Source organism: Molossus molossus, unplaced genomic scaffold, assembly GCF_014108415.1.
Source record: "Molossus molossus isolate mMolMol1 unplaced genomic scaffold, mMolMol1.p scaffold_m16_p_3, whole genome shotgun sequence".
Taxonomy (NCBI): Eukaryota; Metazoa; Chordata; class Mammalia; order Chiroptera; family Molossidae; genus Molossus; species Molossus molossus.
The window spans coordinates 50,185,397-50,205,026 of NW_023425366.1; the positions used below are offsets into that span (position 1 = coordinate 50,185,397).

General features: G+C 40.2%; 2 protein-coding genes across 5 annotated transcripts in view; both read right to left on the minus strand.

Moving 5' to 3' along the window:
- The window catches only part of GFM2 (GTP dependent ribosome recycling factor mitochondrial 2), a 60,270-nt gene that overhangs the window by 3,234 nt on the left and 37,406 nt on the right, over positions 1 to 19,630 (minus strand). For all 4 annotated transcript variants that reach the window (XM_036278930.1, XM_036278927.1, XM_036278928.1 and 1 more), the window contains 6 exons: positions 19,311 to 19,387; positions 16,740 to 16,878; positions 9,515 to 9,694; positions 5,206 to 5,321; positions 1,043 to 1,225; positions 233 to 413 (listed from right to left, as the gene is read on the minus strand). In XM_036278930.1, the coding sequence (XP_036134823.1) occupies positions 285 to 413; positions 1,043 to 1,225; positions 5,206 to 5,321; positions 9,515 to 9,694; positions 16,740 to 16,878; positions 19,311 to 19,387 (824 nt within the window). In that variant the 3' untranslated portion in view covers positions 233 to 284. The remainder of the gene's footprint in view (positions 1 to 232; positions 414 to 1,042; positions 1,226 to 5,205; positions 5,322 to 9,514; positions 9,695 to 16,739; positions 16,879 to 19,310; positions 19,388 to 19,630) is intronic.
- On the minus strand, positions 15,900 to 16,175 carry LOC118641615 (zinc finger protein 706-like). The gene has a single exon (XM_036278932.1). The coding sequence runs from the start codon at positions 16,171 to 16,173 to the stop codon at positions 15,943 to 15,945; it is 231 nt and encodes a 76-aa protein (XP_036134825.1). The 5' UTR covers positions 16,174 to 16,175; the 3' UTR covers positions 15,900 to 15,942.

Genomic DNA, 19,630 nt, shown 5'->3' on the forward strand with positions numbered 1-19,630 from the left:
ACTTGGTGACGTCACTCAGTATATATTCCAAAGGGCTGCGTCTTTACTGACAGCAGTAACCTCGTGCACAACATACAGTTCAGGTACATTGACTTGCAGCATCCGAGCACATTTCCACGACAGGATGGGCATGCAGTGCCATGGTCAGTTTCAGCTTACGTTTTTCAGGTCTTTGAATGTACTGAATGTAATTTATTTGCCTAATAAATAAAGCAATAAAAATTGTTCTTACTGAAAACAAATAGGTAGGTGCTCCTGGATTTCTCTCAAGGTCCTCAGAGCACTTAGGTTGAGCCGCTTCTCCGGCTGAGCAGCATACTTTGGTCTTGAGGATTCATGGCTTGATAATTAGATAGTTCTAAGGCAAACGTAGCTGAGCCTGATGTGAGTGTTCGAAGCACAGTTGAATAACCCTAATCAAAATAATTTAAATCAGTTATGTCATCTAATTTAAGCCTCCAGCTTCTCTTCCTGCTGCTTATCTTTTGACCATTACCAGGAAAGGTGATTATGTAATTTAACCATATCACTTCTTCAAATGGATCATTGAATCATTTTTCTCAGGAAAAATCTGACATAGAAACATTGTGGAGGACAGAAACCAGTAGTGAGTGTGCGCTCCAGATGTATCCCTTGGTCACAGCATCTGGTGAGATGCCTCTGCAGCACTCGGGTGCTTGCTCTGGAGCGCGAGCGGTGTGTGTGTGTGTGTGGGGGGGGATCACAAGCCTGAAAACTGACAATTGTAGAAATAGGATTAAGAGCTCAGAAGGGGAAAAAATGGTAGGCTGGTGCCACATTTAGGTACACCTCTACCTTTGTGGAAGACTGGAAAGGATCCCCACGCTGCTGCACCCCCTGGATTTCCCTTACAATTTAAACCCACTGTGCTGTCAGTTCCCGATGGCTGAAATTGAACATGAGTCCTTCACATCACAGTCCTGATGATTCTTTCAGGTGTTACTGGTTGTCTGTTTTCACTTGGCCTGTCTAGCCCCATATTAAAAGAAGAACATCTACTTTTCAGTCACAAGGCACCTACCATGATCTCTGCTAAGGGAACAAAGCCAACAACTACTCTGTTGTCCTGCCGAGTCTGGATCTCCTGAACGCTCCCTCTTCTCTGTGCCAGATCTGCCAGGACAGCGCTGAGGTGATCTCTAGTCACTGTGACCTCCAGATGCATCAGGGGCTCCAAAACTTGCTTATCAGCTTTCTTTAAAGCCTAAAATAAATTAAAGAATGTGAATCCCTCTTCCCTAAATTGGAAATCAAATTTCTGTTAAAAAAAAATGAATATTGTGCCCTGGCCAGTTTGGCTCTGTGGTTAGAGCATCGGCCCGTAGACCAGAGAATCCTAGGTTCAGTTCCCGCTAAGGACACGTACCTCGGTTGCAGTATGTCCCCGGCCCCGGTTGGGGTCGTGTGGGTGGCAACAAGTCGATGTGTCTCTTTCACATCAATGTTTCTCTCTCTCTCTTCCCTCCAGCTCTATCTGAAGATAAATGCAAAAAATGTCCTTGGAATACTACCCATACTCTTAAGCCTAGAGCTTTGGCAAAAAGACATATGCCTACTTTAACTCTCCATAAAGACAATACTTCATTATTATTATTTTTTAAATTTATCTTCAGATAGAGTGAGAGGGAGAGAGGGAGGAAGAGAGAGAGAGAGAAACATCTATGTGAGAGAGACACCTTGACTGGTTGCCACCTACACGACCCCAACCGGGGCTGGGAACAACTGTAACCGAGGTACGTGCCCTTAGTGGGAACCGAACCCGGGCCTCTCTGGTCTGTGGGCCAACACTCTAACTGCTGAGCCAAACCAGCCAGGGCATGACAACACTTTATAATGAAGTAAAAAACGTCAATATCTTGTACATGCATGACAATAATACATCCGAGATCTCTTGAATGGGATTGTCAGGGGGTGCTTAGCAAAGCCAGATTATATAGAGCACCTGTAAATATGTGGCCAGAGATAACAGTGAAAGAAAAGCCTTCAGTCAAAGACTTATTTCTTCACATTTAAACATCCTGTTTTGTTCCTGATGCCTATAATTACAGTCCATGCCACGTGTCAGGGCAGTCAAGGGAAAGCAAGGGGAGAGCTTAAAAAAAAGGGGCATTTAACATAATAAGGTAGTAGAAACACATCCTCTATTTAAAATAAATACAGGTTTGGCAAAAGAAGGTTTATAGTTGTAAGTACGTAAAACAGTTTATTCTTGTATTATTATATATTAATTTCCATACAAATAACTATAAACCTACTTTTGCCCATACCTGTAGATCATCTGGTTCACAATTTCCGGTTTCAAAGGTCAAGAAGAACAAGCGTATAAAGAAAACATGGAGCTGGGCCAGTGTGGCTCAGTGGATGGAGCGTCATCCCGTGGACTGAGAGGTCCCAGTTTGATTCTGGTCAGGGCACATACTTCGGTTTCTGGCTTGGTCCTCGGTGGGGGGCATGCAGGAGGCAGCCGACTGATGTTTCTCTCTCACATCGATGTTTTTATTTCTCCCTTCCTCTCTCTAAAAAATCAATAAAAACATAAAAAACAAACAAACATGGAAACTGAAAAGAGCTAAAATAGTGTAAGGCAAGTAGGAAGTACAAGAAAACTGGGAAAGTAGCAACAGTATAAAGAAACTTGCTGGGACTACCAGTCAGACTCCATCTTGAACAGTATCAGTACATCAGACAACCTGGTAAATGGGTTTGGATGGAGTCTGCAAATACTGTAAGTATTGGTGAGTTTGATTTAAAAAGCTATTCTACTGCTCCAGCCTGCCAGACTTCAAAAGTACCAAAATAACTTCCTATAAATTCCAAACCTTTGTTTGGTTATCAGGTGGGATGTAATAATCTTAGAATGAGCAACGGGAGCCAGATAAACAAGAGAGTTTGGCTGTGAATGTGCTCTGACCCTGATCTGGGTTGGCCAATCCCCTTTCTGCTCCCACCCCACCACTCCTTGTCATTATTACCAAGGCCTTCGATGGGGCACTGTCATCACCTACACTGTCAAATAATGCGTCTGGGTCTCTAATCCTTCTGTCCCTGATACCTCACTTCCTCCTCTTTTCTCCCCTCCCCGTTTACCCTCACATTCATGAAAACTGACCGGATTAGTATAAGCAAGAATATATTTTATCATAGAAGTTTTTAAAAAATGTAGCACTTATACACAGTAAAACAATCTCCGTTCTTCATAACTAAGTTTTAAAAATCATTACTAACTGAATAACAACCATAGAAAAGGTATCTAATAATCTTTGAATGAAAATGTTACTAAAAATAATTATAATCAACAACAAACAACTACGTTTATATTCTCTGTATTTTCTGCAGTTCTTACCAAGAGTTGCCCTTTAATTCCCTTCTAAATCTAAAGCTGCTAAAGATCAACAAGAACACACGCACCCTCTATGTCCATTTCAGCGCCCAGTGCACTGCAAGCACAGCACATGGCTCAGCACATACACGAAGCACCTTAACTTCGCACAAGCAGAGGGGAGGAGCTTCCCCACTAGGTAAAGCTTAACAAGGGCTGAGGACTTCCATTAGGAGTGTTTCATTTAAAGTAATGAATTAAAACTAAAGGTTAAATATAAGGCCCCATAAGTTAATTCTTGTTCTCTAGTATGATCTTAATAAAAAGGCTAATCAACCCTGAAATACAATTTTATTTTAGAAGGCATATTAGATTTTGAAGGACTGGCCAATATAGGTGCTTGGGGTTAATTTATAAACAGTATCTTTCAGGTTACCTTACTTCAATATTAAAACCAATTTCAGGAAAATCTTTAAAAATTATTGGAAAGTAAATGTTTTCAACAATTTAACCACAACTACAGGTGATATTTCTAACTATATGCCTAGGCAAACAATATCAAATAATTTTATTCTTAATAGTATAGTTTTTTTGCCCCGGCTGGTTGCTCAGTGGTTAGAGCGTCGGCCTGTGGTTCGGAGAGACCCGGGTTCGGTTTCCGCTAAGGGCACGTACCTCGGTTGCAGTTTGTCCCCGGCCTGGTTGGGTCGTGCGGGAGGCAGCCACTCGATGTGTCTCTTTCACATCGACGTTTCTCTCTTTTTGTTTTGATTTTTTTTAAAAAGACCTTTTTAAAAAAAAATTAATCCTCACCTGAGGATATTTTTCCATTTTTTTGTTCGGAGAGAGAGAGAGAGAAAGAGAGAGAAACATCGACGTGAAAGGGACACATCCAGTGGCTGCCTCCCGCACGACCCAACCAGGGCCGGGGACAAACTGCAACCGAGGTACGTGCCCTTAGCAGGAACTGAATCCGGGTCTCTCTGGACTGCAGGCCAACGCTCTAACCGCTGAGCCAAACCGGCCAGAGCTAATAAAAGACTTTTTAAGAAGTATGAATTTCAACTCCTATGATAGAGACATTAAGTTCAGCCTTCTTAAGTCAGGGGCTTAAGGTATGTAAAGTTAATTTTATAATTATGGATTCAAATAAGACTGTAGAAAATCAGGTCTCACAGTGTAAAATATTAGAAGATGATTATAAAAGCAAGTATTTTAATGCAAAATCAGTCACCAACAAGGCTAAAGCATTCCCACACTAAGAGGAATGTGGAATCAGCATACCAGGATCCTTGGGGTTAATCCAGCTCTGGGAGGCAATCACTCAAGACACTCCCAGGTAACCATTCGAAGAAAACCAGATTGCTTGATATTTTGAGAAGGGATGATGCTTACCCTGAGTCTATTATGCAGCGATTCTTGATTAAAGTAATCTTATTTGAATAAATATGAACTCCAAAATTGGAACCAATATTAGATCCTCAATGTCCTTTAGATTATAATTCATCTTGGGCCAAGCTGACCCCAGAAATGTCCTCTACTCAAACCTACCAACCTTGTTTTTAATGGCTATGTGTCTGGGAAGGGGATAGCAGAGTTACCACTTAAGGAAACTTGCCTATTTGCCAAAATCAGAGGATATTTCATAGCTAGCTATGTTAAACAGTAATTTCTTAGATCCTCTTTGCAAATAAAACCCCAGTGACTAAGAAATCAAAGATTCTCCATGGTAAGAATGCTCACTGATTACAAAGCTCAGGAAGCAAAGACAAGGCCGGCAGTACAACCATGGCTGCCTGCAGATCAGTGTACACTACTGTCAGGGGAGTCACCTTAAAGCAAAAAGGATTGGGGTAGTTACATACCTTCTGCACACATCTTGAGACACAGGCAGAAATCATAGTTGAGGAGGTACCAGGATGAAGTATCAGTGAATGTAAGGTAATTGCCACATCTTGAATTGGGGATCCAAGCAATGGTCCTAGAAAGGGTGGAAAATTTGTATTAGGACTCAATATGCAGTGAGGAGTAACTAAGAAACATAAAGAAACAGGGAGAGGACTTCTGGTTTCCAGTTTAGCACAGAAGGAGCTTAGAAGTTACCCCTCTATCCTAGCGAGTAAAAGGAAAACAGACTGACAAATCAACAACTCTTCCTGATCTTTAAGGGGAGGACAAAGGGCAAACCACTGTCCCCAAGAATGGAGAGAAGGTGACTACAGGGAGTCACAACTGCCTGGAGCAGACTCATTAGCAGGAAATGCCCCAGAAACCAGTGCTAGGGAAGGAACAACTGAACTGTAATTAATAAATTGCTGGAGACTTGGTGTGGACAATTTTGGGGGATATCTGGTCATTGGGGGGTGAAGACCTAGTCACTGAGCATGGCAGGGGACACAATTTTGTGAGATTTACCTCCAGGAGCTCAAGCAGGTTCTCAGTAAATATCACAGAAAAGTCTCCCTGCGCTTCCAGTGGGGGAAGAGGAAAAGAAAACATGCTGAAACACATCCGACCCTTGAACAACCTGGGGAACTTAGGGGAACTCACCCCTAGCAGACAAAAGTCTGCACGTAACTTGACTCCCCTAAAACTTAGTCGGCCCTTCCTCTTTGCATCCATTGGTTTTGCATCTGCAGAGTCAACCAACTTCAAATTAAAAACAGTACTTCAGGCCCTGGCCGGGTGGCTCAGTTGACTGGAGTGTTGTCTCATACACCAAGACTCGGTTCAATTCCCAGGCAGAGCACATACCTAGGTTGCATGTTCAATCCCCAGTTGGGGCACAAAAGGGAGGCAACAATTGATGTTTCTCTCTCTAAAATCAGTTAAAAAAAAATCCCTGGATATTGAAAAAAAACAACAATACTTAAGAGCACTCTATTCTTTTTTTCTTTATTGACTGATTTCTTTTTTAGAGAGAGAGAGAAAGGGAGGGGAGTAGGTGGAAAGAGAGAGAGAGAAACACTGATTTGCCTTCATTGGTTGACTCTTATATGTACCCTGAACAGGGATGGAACCTGCAACCTTGGGGTATCGGGACAATGCTCTAACCAATTAAGTTACTGGGCCAGGGCTAGAGAACTGTGTTCTTAACAAGGGGAACCTAGTTACCCAGAGCCTAACCTGAAAGGTATCATCACCAGAGCCTGATGTGGGAAGTACTCAATTCCAGTCCACTCTAGCTATCCTGTCCCACCTAAAGGGGGTGAAAAAAAACAACCCTTGTGTGGTTGACAGTCCAGAAGCAGTGTCACTAAAAGACTGAGACCTAATCCGAGGACTACAGAACGCTGCCTGTCCCCAAACCTCACTACATTGCTAAATGCCTGTTTACAGCAGTTTCTTTTATACAGTATACCATGCCTGGCTATCAAGAGAAAATTATATGGCATATTAAAAGGCAAAAAGCAGGTACTCGCCTCCTCCCACAACCACATCAAAATAACAACTAAACTACAGAACGAACATCCTTCAGAACCGTCTGAAATCAAGCTGAATGGAAGTCCTACAACTATGAAATTAAAGAAGCAGCCACATCAAGACTGGTAAGAGGGGTGGAGGCGCGGACAGGCTGGCCCCACACCCACATGTGGCAGATAAAAATCAGGAGAAACACCTGGCTGTGAAGGTCCTCCCTGAGGAGTGAGGGGTCCCCGTCCCACACCAGGCGCCCAGCCCAGGGTTCCAGTGCCAGGAAGAGAGGTCCCCATAACTTCTGGCTATAAAACCAGTAGGAACTGAGGCAGAGTGGGGCTGAGGCTTCTGGAGGCCCAGGCAGCTCCTCTTAAAGGGCCCGTGCACAGACTAACTCGAACCCACTCCCTCTGAGCTCCAGCGAGGAAGGGAGGCAGCTTGAAAGGCACCAGAGGCATAGGGGGAAGAACTGAATTGTTTGGCAGTGGGGCGAGAGCTGGAGAGGCAGCTTTCTCCCGGACAGACCTGCTGGTGGCGGCCTTTGTTCCTTTGGTGAGCCCTTCCCCCACATGGCAGGCAGACGTGTGCCAAAGCTGGGATTCCAGCAACTGGCCTCACACTGTTGGCCCTGCCCTGGTGATTCCCTGAGGCCCCGCCCACCCAACTTTCAGGCCCACCCAAGCTGTTTCCAAAGGCTTTACCATAGGATAGGCCTATTTTGGATCCTGCTTCAGATTTTCCTAAATTCTCTCAAACAAGCAGCATCTGGCCACAGCGAGACCAATACCTCTTGCCAAGTAGCTCCAGGCCCAGCACTAGAAGCAGCCATCCTTGGTTCACAGCTTGGCTTTACCTGGGCACCTCCAAGCCCAGCACAAGAGCAGCCATCTGCAGATCACTTTGTAACTTATGCCTGGTGGCCCCAGATGGAACACAGGCAGTGGCTGACCTTGCCCCAGAGCCAGCACACCCAGTGGACAGCTTCAGACCACTCTGAAGCATCACCACCCAACCACCTCCACAAGTGACACACTCAAGGAATGGACTTGGGGCATGCCAGAGCCCTGCTAAAGTCTTGCTCTGTGTGGTGGGCTTCTGCACAGCTGATCATCCAAGGTAGTCAGAGGTCAGTGGTCAGTGGGCACAACCAGTCCTTGCAGCTGATCAGCCTGTATAAAATCCTCCCATTGACATCCCAACAGCAATCAAGACTCAATTACAACAGAAGGATGGACAGTCCACACTAGGGGTGCACCTCGAGGGCCCAGCGGGGTGATCAGGGAGGCTGTGTCACTGGACCCTACAGGACACCTACCACAACAGGCCGCCCAGGAAGCCTAGGAGACAGCAACTCTACCTAATACATAGAAACAGACACAGGGAGGCAGCCAAAATGAGGACACAAAGAAACATGTCCCAAATGAAAGAACAGAAAAAAACTCCAGAAAAATAACTAAATGAAACAAAGATAAGCAATCTAACAGATGCAGAGCTCAAAGGACTGCTTATAAGGACGCTCAATGAACCTAGTGAGGGCCTCAAGAGCATAATAAAGGACCAGTCAGAAATGAAGGATGCACTAACTGAAATAAAGAATAATTTACAGGGAATCAATATAGAGTAGGTGAAGCCAAGAAGCAAACCATCAATTTGGAATATAAGGAAGCAAAAAATACCCAATCAGAACAGCAAAAAGAAAAAAGAATTAAAAAAAATGTGTATAGTATAAGGAGCCTGTGAGATGACTTCACGCATACCAGCATTCGCATCATGAGAGTGCCAGAAGGAGAAGAGAGCGGGCAAGAAACTGAAAACCTATTTGAAAAAATAATGAAAGAAAACTGCCCTAACTTGGTGAAGAAAACAGACATACAAGTCCAGGAAGCACAGAGGGTCCCAAACAAGATAAACTCAAAGAGGTCCACACCAATGCACATCATCAACAAAATGCAAAAGGTTAAAGACAAAGAGAATTTTTTTTTAACAAGTTTTGTTTCCCCTCTATTAATTTTTAGAGAGAGGAGGTGAGAAGGAGAGACAGAAACATCGATGAGAGAGAACATCGAATGGCCTCCTCCTGCATGCCCAGTGGGGATCAGGCCCACTACCTGGACATGTATCCTGACTGGGAATCAAACTGGTGACCTCTTGGCGCATGGGTTAATGCTCAATCACTGAGCCACACCAGCTGGACTAAAGAGAGAATCTTAAAAGATGCAAGAGAAAAGCAGTTAGTTACCTACAACAGAGCTGCTATAAAATGAAAAGCAGAGAGAAAATCCTGAGGAAGAACCAAACAAATGCTGGAGCTCAAAAATACCATCACAGAAATAAGAATGCCCCTGATGGGCTTATAAGTAAACTGGACAGAGCTGAGGAAATAGTCTGAGTTATCCCTGGCTGGTGGCTCAGTTGGTTAGAGCATCATCCTGTACACCAAAAGGTTGTGGTTCGATTTGCCATCAGGGCACACACCTAGGTTTCAGGTTTGATACCTGGTTGGGGTGCATATGGGAGGCAACTGATCGATATTTCTCTCTCTCACTTCTCTCTGAGTTATATATCAGCTGAAGCCTCCAACACTGAAAAAGCAAAGTGAACAGAAGACTGAAAAAGCAGAACAGAGAGGACTATGGGATAATTTTAAGAGGTATACCATGTACACAATGGGAAGAGAGACTGAAATAATCTGAAATACTGGGAGTGATTGAATGGTTGAGTGGGATACTCACGCTTACTCTCATCTGAGTACCTTACCTTGGAGGCATGCACTGTGAATTCCATTTTCCACGGCCTCTTGGGAGCCCTTCAAAATGTCTTCACTAACACTCTCAGCATACTCAATAACTGGCACAACAGACGATGTTTCAACTGGCTTTGCTTCCAGTTCTACAGTCACAAGATGCCGTCTGTCTCCTAAAGTTCTATCTAAGGTATCTGTAAACGAATTAAATATAGTACCTCAAAGACTTGTTTTGAAAAGGTGTCAAGGTGCCACAACTGAGAAAACAACAATCAATAAGTTTGCACTCTCATGGAAGATACAGTGGGAGAAAATATCAACAAGGCACTACGTACAGTATAAAAATGTCAGAGTAAGTAGTTCTACCAAGAAAGTATCTGCTTCCATGTCTATCAATGCTAAAAACACACTCTGAATCACCTATTAATATTGCTTTAGTTAAGAAGCTTTGAGGTAGATGATCACACAAATTATGATAAACAGATTATGCTCAAACTTTTTGAAATATCTCTTATGTGACAAATTCTATTTATAAAAGTTTTATTTAAAAGTAAAACATTTAGAGTACAAAAAGTTGTCTAATGAAAAATAAAAGGACACTAACCCTGATAACCTACAAACTATTATATTTCATATATTCTTCAAGCAATATTCTATGTATTTAAAGTTTATGCTTTCCCCAAAAACTAGTGAAATGTCTTTTTGTAAAACTGAAAATAGTAGCTAACAACCAATAGCTGTCACCAACCTGCAGTATTTTACTAAAACAAAACTATGCTGTATTTATGTGACTATGTTATGCAGTGATTCATGGCCCACATTCAAAACTAAGAATGTTATAGTATACAATTCCTCTTTTATAATTCCTTTTTAAGCTAACTTTTATATTATGAATTATTTTATACTTACAGATATGTGCATAAGCAAAAAAATGAATATTCAGGAAACTTAAAATTACTAAAGGAACACAACATTACTAGTAACCTAGAAACCTTCTGAAGCAACCACTACCGTGACATCATATTTAAATCATTACTACAATTTTCTTTACAATTGTATCACATATGCATGTATCCCTAAACAATATAGTTTATTTCTGCTTCATTCTGAATTTGTTAGTTTATTTTATGTATTCTGCAACTTGCTTTTTTGGCTTCATGTTTATGGGTCATATGGGCTGATAAGGGTTGACAGAGCACAGTATTTTTCACTGCTGTATAATATTCCATTGTAGGAACATGGTGCCATTTATTTATCCATTCCTTCCTCCACAAATACTTGGGCTATTTTTCTACTTACAGGTTTGTTTGTTTTTTAATCACAATGCGATTATGAAGATTTTTATGTGTCTTTCCATGCCCATGGATAAGCATTTCTCTAGAGCATATACCTAGGAGTGGAATTGCTGAATAGTAAGGTATGCACTCAGTAAACTTCACAAGAAAGTTGCCAAATTGTTTTCATAGTGGTTATAAAATTTACACTTCCACCAGAAGTTTTTATAAGTTTCCAATGCACACCATCTCACCATTCTGCATTGTCAGATTTTAATTCCTGCCAATTTCGTTAGTATAAAGTAGTGTCTCATACTTTTAACTTGCATGATCCTAATCATTACTGAGATTGAGAATCTTTTAATATGTTCATGGGCCTTCTGGGTATCATCATTTGTGATATATCTGTTCAATATTGTTGGCTCACTTTTCTACTTAGTTATCATGTTTTTATTGATCTTTAGAAATTCTTTATATATTCTGGATACTAATTTTTTTGTCAGGTTACATGGTGCAAATATCTTCTCTTAGCTTTTGATATATCTTTTTGCTTTATTATGTAATAAACAAATTATTAATTTTAATAACATCAAAATGAGCAATCTTTACTTCACCGTTTCAACTTTTGGTATAAGCCCAACCCTGTCCTGGTTAGTAAGGCAATTCCCCTACATTTTCTTCTAAAAAATGAAGGTTTGCCTATCAAAGTTTACGGTTTTTAATTTTTTTTTATTTTGGCATACATTAGCACTTATTTTCTTTATATTTTGTGCAAAGGGAGATTTTGCAACTGTTCTTTCATATTTAAATTTTTTAACTCATTTGGAATTAAGTTTTGTGTATAGTATGAAGTAGGAATCTAATTAAATCTTTTTCCCTATGGATAATTATTCCAAGGAATTATTGAATTGTTAGTCCATCCTTTCCCACTGAGCTGCAATATCACTCTGACATAAATAAAATTTCCACATTATGCATGAGTCTGTTCCTAGGTTTTCTGGTTTGTTCCACTGATCTGTTTGTCTATTTATAGCTTGATTAGTATCATAAAGGCTATGGCTTTATAATAAGTATTAATGTCTGATATATTGGGTAGAATTGGTAGCTTCATGATATTTAGTCTTCTGGTCTATGAATAGCAGGATCTGCCAGCTCAGGTCATTTTTAATGTCTGTAAATTTCTGTAATTTTCTGGATGTACACAATGTCAATTTGCCCCTCATTATCACAAGTGATTTGATCTTCCAGTCAAGGTATGGTCTGATTGGTGCAGCATTTTACTTTCTTTTTTTTTATAAACCTTGTAACTAATAAGCAATCTGTGGTTAAATGTTAAAACCATGCAAATATGCTGCTCCTCTACAATGTACTCAACGTTAAACATTCACAATAGTTGCAAAATGACTATTTTCCTGCCTCCTCCACAACGAATAACACTTTTAGAGACTCATGAATTCCTTTTTACTCCATGGTCTATAATTACTGTATTTAAGACTAAATATCATGAAGCTATCAATTCTACCAAGTGTATCAGACATTGATACTTATTATAAAGCCACAGCCTTTATGATACTGAATCCAGATTTGGCCAGTGGAAACTCTTCAAGTTGGTCCCTGTGTCCTTAAGACATGCCCTGAATCATTTTTTGAGCATTTTCATTCTTACACAACATGTTCCATGCCTGATTATTTCTGATAGTAACTTCTTCCTTATCAATACCTTTCATTTCCTTTTATTTCTATAAAAACAATAAATAGCCCTGGCCGGTTTGGCTCAGCGGTTAGAGCGTCCACCTGCGGTCCGGAGAGACCTGGGTTAGGTTCCCGCTAAGGGCATGTACCTCGGTTGCAGTTTGTCCCCGGCCCTGGTTGGTCGTGCGGGTGGCAGCCACTCGATGTGTCCCTTTCACATCGATGTTTCCCTCTCTCTCTCTTCCTCTCTCTCCCTCCCACTCTGTCTGTACAAAAAATGGAAAAATGTCCTCGAATGAGGATTAAAAAAAAAAACAAAAAACCAATAAATATACCTATTTTATATTCTGCATCTGATAATTCCAGTTTCAGAGACTTTTGCTGGTCTGACTGCTGTTTCTACTGCCTTTTTGCTCACTGTGCCTTTTCTCATGGTTTTATGATTTTAAAACTTTATTGTGATTTCATATTTCTTTATCTGTGGGATTTTCTTTGAGGCCTGGGCTGAAGATACATTTATGTAGAGAGGCCCTTTGTTCGTTGTCAACAGATTCCTGTGAATATTACTAGTTTTTCAGGTCATACTGATTCTATAAATTTAGGCTGAAAACCCTATCAGAAGCCTATGTTACAATTTCTCAGACATTCTGCCCCTTGCCCCCAGAGCCAGTTAGACAAGTTTTCTTGTCTTCCTTCATGAAGACGACTTTCCTAGTTAATTGTGTCCATGAGAATGTGGACCTCAAGTACTAGGTTAGAGATGACTGCAGACTCCTCCAGAATAACCAGTGGCGTTTGGTGCTGTCTTATTTCCCAAGATTCTTGCTCCAGCTTCCTTTTTTTTTTTTTTTTTTATCCTCACCCGAGACATTTTTCCATTTTTTGTACAGATAGTGTGGGAGGGAGAGAGAGGAAGAGAGAGAGAGGGAAACATCGATGTGAAAGGGACACATCGAGTGGCTGCCACCCACACGACCAACCAGGGCCGGGGACAAACCGCAACCGAGGTACATGCCCCTAGCGGGAACCGAACCCGGGTCTCTCCGGACCGCAGGCGGATGCTCTAACCACTGAGCCAAACTGGCCAGGGCTCCAGCTTCCTTTTTGACCTCTAGAAATTTCTACTACATTCTAACCAGCTCAGGCATTAATTTTGTTTTTTGTTAATCCTCACCTGAGGATATTTTGCCTCCTGCATGATCCTGACCAGGGCCCACGGACCACGGCCCACGGCCCACGGCCCAGGGCCGGGGATCGACCTTGCAACCCAGGTGTGTGCCCTTGACCAGGAATCGAACCCACGGCCCTTTAGTACATGGGCCAACGCTCTAACCACTGAGAACCCAGCCACGGCTCAAAAATTAATTTTAAATACATTATTTATAATTTCTCAGCATTTTTAGTTTTTCCAGATACAAAGTTCAGAAACAGAAATACTTGTGCCATTTGCTCCTATATTCTATTTGATTTGTTTTTCAAGTTTCAGTGAGTGGCTTAAAAGCACCTGGTTATACTAAACATCTCTTCTCTATATTTTTTTAACAAAACTGTCCATGTTTTCTCTTTGGGAAGAACAGCAATAATGTCATGTTCTTTTGCTTAAAGAAACAAAATTAAAACTACGAATCATGAATCCTTACATTCTAGGACACAGACATAGAAACTGCACTTTTACCAGCATAGGGTTACTGTATTTATTAGAGTGGAAATTATTTTCCACTCACTTTACAGAGGAAAAATAAAACATCAACTTCATTCTTCTGTTTCTTCTTTTTAATTTTTTTGTGTCTGTTTTGTTATTTTTTATTTTATTTTTTGAAATTAATTTACTTTTGTTACAGATGTTTCTCCTTTATCCCCCAGTGATTCCCCCTCCCACTCCCTCAGCACCTTGTCCCCAACTTTGTTGTCCATGTCCACTGTTCATGCATACATGCATATAAGTTCTATGGTTCATCTCTCCCCCACCACCTCCTCTTCTGGGGATTGTCAGTCTGTACCCCACTTCCATGTCTCTGGGACTACCCCATTCCTCAGACTGTTATGTTCATTATATTCCACAAATAAGTGAGATCATATGATACTTGTCTTTCTGTTTTGCTTGTTTTGCTTAGGATAATACTTTCCAGGTCCCTCCATGTCATTTCAAAGGATAAGAGATCTTTCTTTCTTACAGCTGCATAGTACTCCGTTGTGTATATGTACCACCGCTTTTTTACCCATCGTCCACTGATAGACATTTGGGCTGTTTCCAGATCTTAGCTATTGTAAATAGTGCTGCTACGAACATGGGGGTACATATATTCTTTCTGATTGGTGTTTCAGGCTTCTTAGGGTATATTCCTAGAAGTGGGATCACTGGGTCAAAAGGAAGTTCAATTTTTAATTTTCTGAGGGAACACCATATTGTTTTCCACAGTGGCTGCACCAGTCTGCATTCCCACCAGCAGTGTACTAGAGTCCCCTTTTCTCCACACCCTCGCCAACACTTGTTTGATGATTTGTTGATGGTGGCCATTCTGACAGGTGTGAGGTGATACCTCATTGTTATTTTAATTTGCACCTCTCTGATGATTAGTGATGTTGAACATTTCTTCACATGTCTTTTAGCCATTTGTATGTCCTGTTTGCAGAGGTGTCTATTTAGTTCCTCTGCCCATTTTTAAATTGGGTTCTTTGTCTTCCTTTTGTGGAGTTGTATGAGCACTCTATATATATTGGAAATTAACCCCTTATCTGATACATCATTGGCAATTATGCTCTCCCATACAGTGGGTAGCCTTTCTGTTTTGATGATTGTATCTTTCGCTGTGCAGAAGCTTTTAAGTTTGATGTAGTCCCATGTGTTCATTTTCTCCTTTATTTCTATTGCCTTAGGTGATGTATCAGTGAAAATTCTGCTGTGTATGATGTCTGAAATTTTGTTGCCTACATTTTCTTCTAGGATTTTTATAGATTCATGAGTCACATTTAAGTCTTTTATCCATTTTGAGTTTATTCTTGTGAAGGGTGTAAGTTGATGGTCTAGCTTCATTTTTCTGCATGTAGCTGTCCAATTTTTCCAGCACCATTTATTAAAGAGGCTGTCCTTACTCCACTGTATGCTCTTGCCACCTTTGTCAAATATTAATGAGCATATTGCCTTGGGTCCATTTCTGGGTTCTCTGTTCTGTTCCACTGGTCTATATGCCTGTTCTTGTGCCAGTACCAGGCTGTTTTGATCACAGTGGCTTTGTAGTATAAACGGACATCTGGTAATTGGACTGATTTTCAGATTTCCAAATTAGAGTCAACTGTACATTTACACAGAATTGTCTGCATGAAGCCCAAAAGGGAACAGCATAAAAATGAGTGTTTCTGTAGCCCCTTTATTTTTGCCTATCAACAGTTTGTTAGAAAAGCAGCAGCAGGTTTGTTACTGAAAGTCTGAGACAGTAGAAGAGTCAAAGGTGTCATGAATTCACCTGTAAACAACTTTATGCCTGAACATCAGCCAATTCTGGAGGAAGTGGAGTCTTAGGATGGTTGCTCTCAAAGTGCTGCTTGCAGGTCTCAGGGTCTGGCATTTGTGTCTTACAGATAGCGCAGGTATATATTAAGGCAGCTTTGGCAGCAGCCTTTTGGTCATGTCCTTGTTTCTTCTTTTGTCCAGCTTGCTTTTTGGCATTTTTCTGCTGAGCCTGAATCTTCTGCTGTCCACGAGCCATATCCGGGCCGCGGCAGTCTTGCGTCGGAGAGACCGCACAGCGTGAAGGGGCTGGGGGAGGTGTCCGGAGGCAGCGGAAAGGGGAGTGCACCCAGCACTGCTTGGGTCTCCTCCGCCCACCAAAGAGGGGAAAGAGGAGATGTTTCCTCTTTTTTTAAGCTATGTGTCTCAGTTTTGTTTTTTTTTGTGTGTGTGGTTACCATTAGGTTTATGAAAAAGGAAGTTTCATATCTATAGTAGTCCTTTTCTTTGCAATGCATCTGATCCAACTTCAAGTTCTTACAGTCACTCTGGTAGTGGGGACTGGGATAAGTCATATTCCATGACCACTGAAAAGCACATCTGCTCGATGAGTGGCTCATTTGTACATGTAATGAGTGGTAATGGAATAGGGCTGTGTTTAAAATTTTAAAATCCTAAAAAACAAAGTACACATACAAAGCCTATCTCCACTGATGGAAAACACAAGTGACCATAAATCCTGCTTGCAACTAAAGTTAAGAGATTCAGAAAATAGATCCTGGAGAGAAAGAGATAAATAAAAACAGCAAATGTCTTATTTTTTACCTGTGGCACAAACTGAATTTAGGATGGTCTCCCGGTATGCCACTTGAAGAGGCCCTAGATAAGTTTCCAGTCCATATTCCCTCTTGATTCGGTCATGAATAATCTCTATATGTAACTCCCCCATTCCACATAGGACAGTCTGGTTTAAAATAAATAAATAAATAAATAAATAAATAAATAAATAAATAAATAAAAAAAACACTGATCAAGAAAAAATTATACTTATCACAAAATACTATATAAAGGTACATCAATCTATGTTATTTTTCATTACAAACTGAGTTTCTTTTGCAATTTTTTTTTTGCTCCTTCATCAAAACACTTTTTAATTTTTCTGATTGGAATAATCAATTAAAAGTGGATTACTAATACATTCTCTTCCTTGATATTATCATTCCATGACACTTAGCTGAGCAAGTGGCATTAGCTAGGCCTACACTTTCCAACTACAGAGCTAAGTTCTGGCCAACAGAACAAATGACTTTTAAAACAGAAGCTGGCAAGTTCTGGGCTGTGCCTTTAAAGAAAATATTCCTTCTCTTAAGGGAAAGGTAGTAAGCAACTGTCTTGAAATGTGTAGATGAGGACAGCATCTTATGAATGGGAGAAGAAACTTTCTCCCAAACATTCCCAACCACATGGGTACTTCCCAACTATCCTGGGCACCTTATAGCTTTGTGGACAGTCCAAACTTCCAGACTCATTTCGACCTTCATGTGACAGAGAAGCTGACTTTTATTTTCTATGAACCAATGTTATTTTGGGCCCTTGTTAGAACAGCCAAATTTGTATCAAAACCAATTAAGACATGTATTTTTTTTTTTTTTTTTTTTTAGCAACAATGGCTAAAGATCTTTGTGTACGAGAAAGAGTACAATGCAAGAAATCCATATTTGCTCCATTTTATTCATATGCCATGTGTGTAGTAAAGAATTTACCCAAAGAGAGATCTGGCTGTCGCCCTCAGCTACTGAGAAATTATCTCGAGGCCAGGATGCTGCCTTCAATAGAAGTGTCTTCTCTCGTCTGGGGACTCTATCCACCAGCTGGTCAAACAATGTGATTTATGATGCAGGTTTTGGAAGAGACATACCAGTTCCAACCTGCAGAGTAAAGGTATCAGCCCAAACGTACAGGAGGTGCTGTAGGTTAAAGGTCAACCACACAGGCAGTATGTGATTGAGCTCCAATAAAAACTAAACACCAAAGGCCCTGGTGGGGCTTCCTGGTTGGCAACACTCTGCCAGAAGGGTAATATATCCCCAAGGGTAAAGAAAGCTTCTCATTTAGAACTATCCTGGACTTTGCCCTATGAGTCTCTTCCTTTGGTTGGTTCTAATTTGTGTCCTTTTGCCGTAATACAACTATAATTGTAAGGAACAACAACAAAAAAGACTTGGTGTATGATTGTTATACTTCAATGTAAAGTTAAAGAAATGAATTACTTGGAGAAAAGCAGAATACTACAAGTAGAATGATGTGTTATATATCTGTACATATATATTTGGAAAAAATACTCTGTGCTTTATAACGCAGCACAGCAAAAAAAACAAACAGATGTTTAAGAGAGTGAAAGGCTATATTCATCAAGGGTTACCTGTGTAGGACTGAGAAACAGGAAAACTTTAATTCTTTAACCTATATGCTTGTATGTTATTTGATATTTTAAAAAAAATATGTATTGGCATTTTTTAAATAAAAGTTTTTAAAAATATAAAGTTTCTGTTTTAATTGCTGTTGTAGTATTCGGGATCAATTAAACTAAATTACTACTCATTTACCTGGCATTTGGGAGAAATAAATACCCCGTATTTTCAGATTAACTAAAACAGTTCATTCTCTTTAGAGACAAATTTTTATATATATGTATATATATGTATGTGTGTGTGTGTATATATATATATATATTTATTTTTTGCTGTTGTTTTCGATCCTTACCCATAGATATTTTTTCCACTCATTTTTTTTTAGAGCTGATGTTCTAACCACTGACCAACATTTCCAAGGGTGTTAAAAAGCTGCTTTTTCTAAAATCTTATGTAAATTTTACCCTGCCTTCCTAGAAAGAAACAAAATAAACATCTATTCTTCTCCTGTGCTGTAATATACAGCACAATTCTGTACTTACTTTAGAACTCTATTTCTTCCCACATTGCTGGGTTGTAATCGATCACTTCTCACCCATCTTGTGTGTGTCATTATCATTAAAAGTCCCTTTGACCCTCCCTTTAGTATGCTGCTTCTATAAGCCTTAGCATAAGAGGTTCAAGGCTTTGTCTTGAGGTTGAAACTCACTTGAAAATTTCACAAAAGGTGGCCTCTTCTGGATGGTCTAAGTGTTTCAGAACAGTTTATATAAGTGAGGTATAATTATTTTAAGAAATTAAGGAGAACTTGTCTATTTAGATAGTCAACATAATAATTAGAAGTTTATTGTTATGAGAACAAAAAAGAAAGTTTCTTTTTTAAGGGCAGAGACCAATCACATATTTTAGATATATGCACTCATGCGCACACACACACGCACTATATTACTGACAGATTTTTGGGATTAAGTAACAATACGCCTACCTGTCCAGAGTCAGGATCAAGCCTTACTTTCAAACTGGGATCTTCACGCTGAAGGCATTTCAATGCATGATCCAAATCTGGGGAATTAAAAAAATGGTTATTTTTACATTTCATTTTTAAGATAATATACCATTAGGTCTAGTGGGAAAAATAGATAAACAATTAAACAAATTTTGAAAAAGAAAATTCCAAACAGCCATAAATGTTTTGTAGAGAATAAAATAAGGTGCTAATATAGTGACAGGAGGTTACTTGAGATTAGGTGATCTGGAAAGACCTCTCCAGGATGATTTGGGTAAAGACATAAAACAAAAAGAAAT

Bases quoted from the DNA above. Each gene is read 5' to 3' on its own strand.
- LOC118641615 (XM_036278932.1), bottom strand. From the start codon at position 16,173: ATGGCTCGTGGACAGCAGAAGATTCAGGCTCAGCAGAAAAATGCCAAA.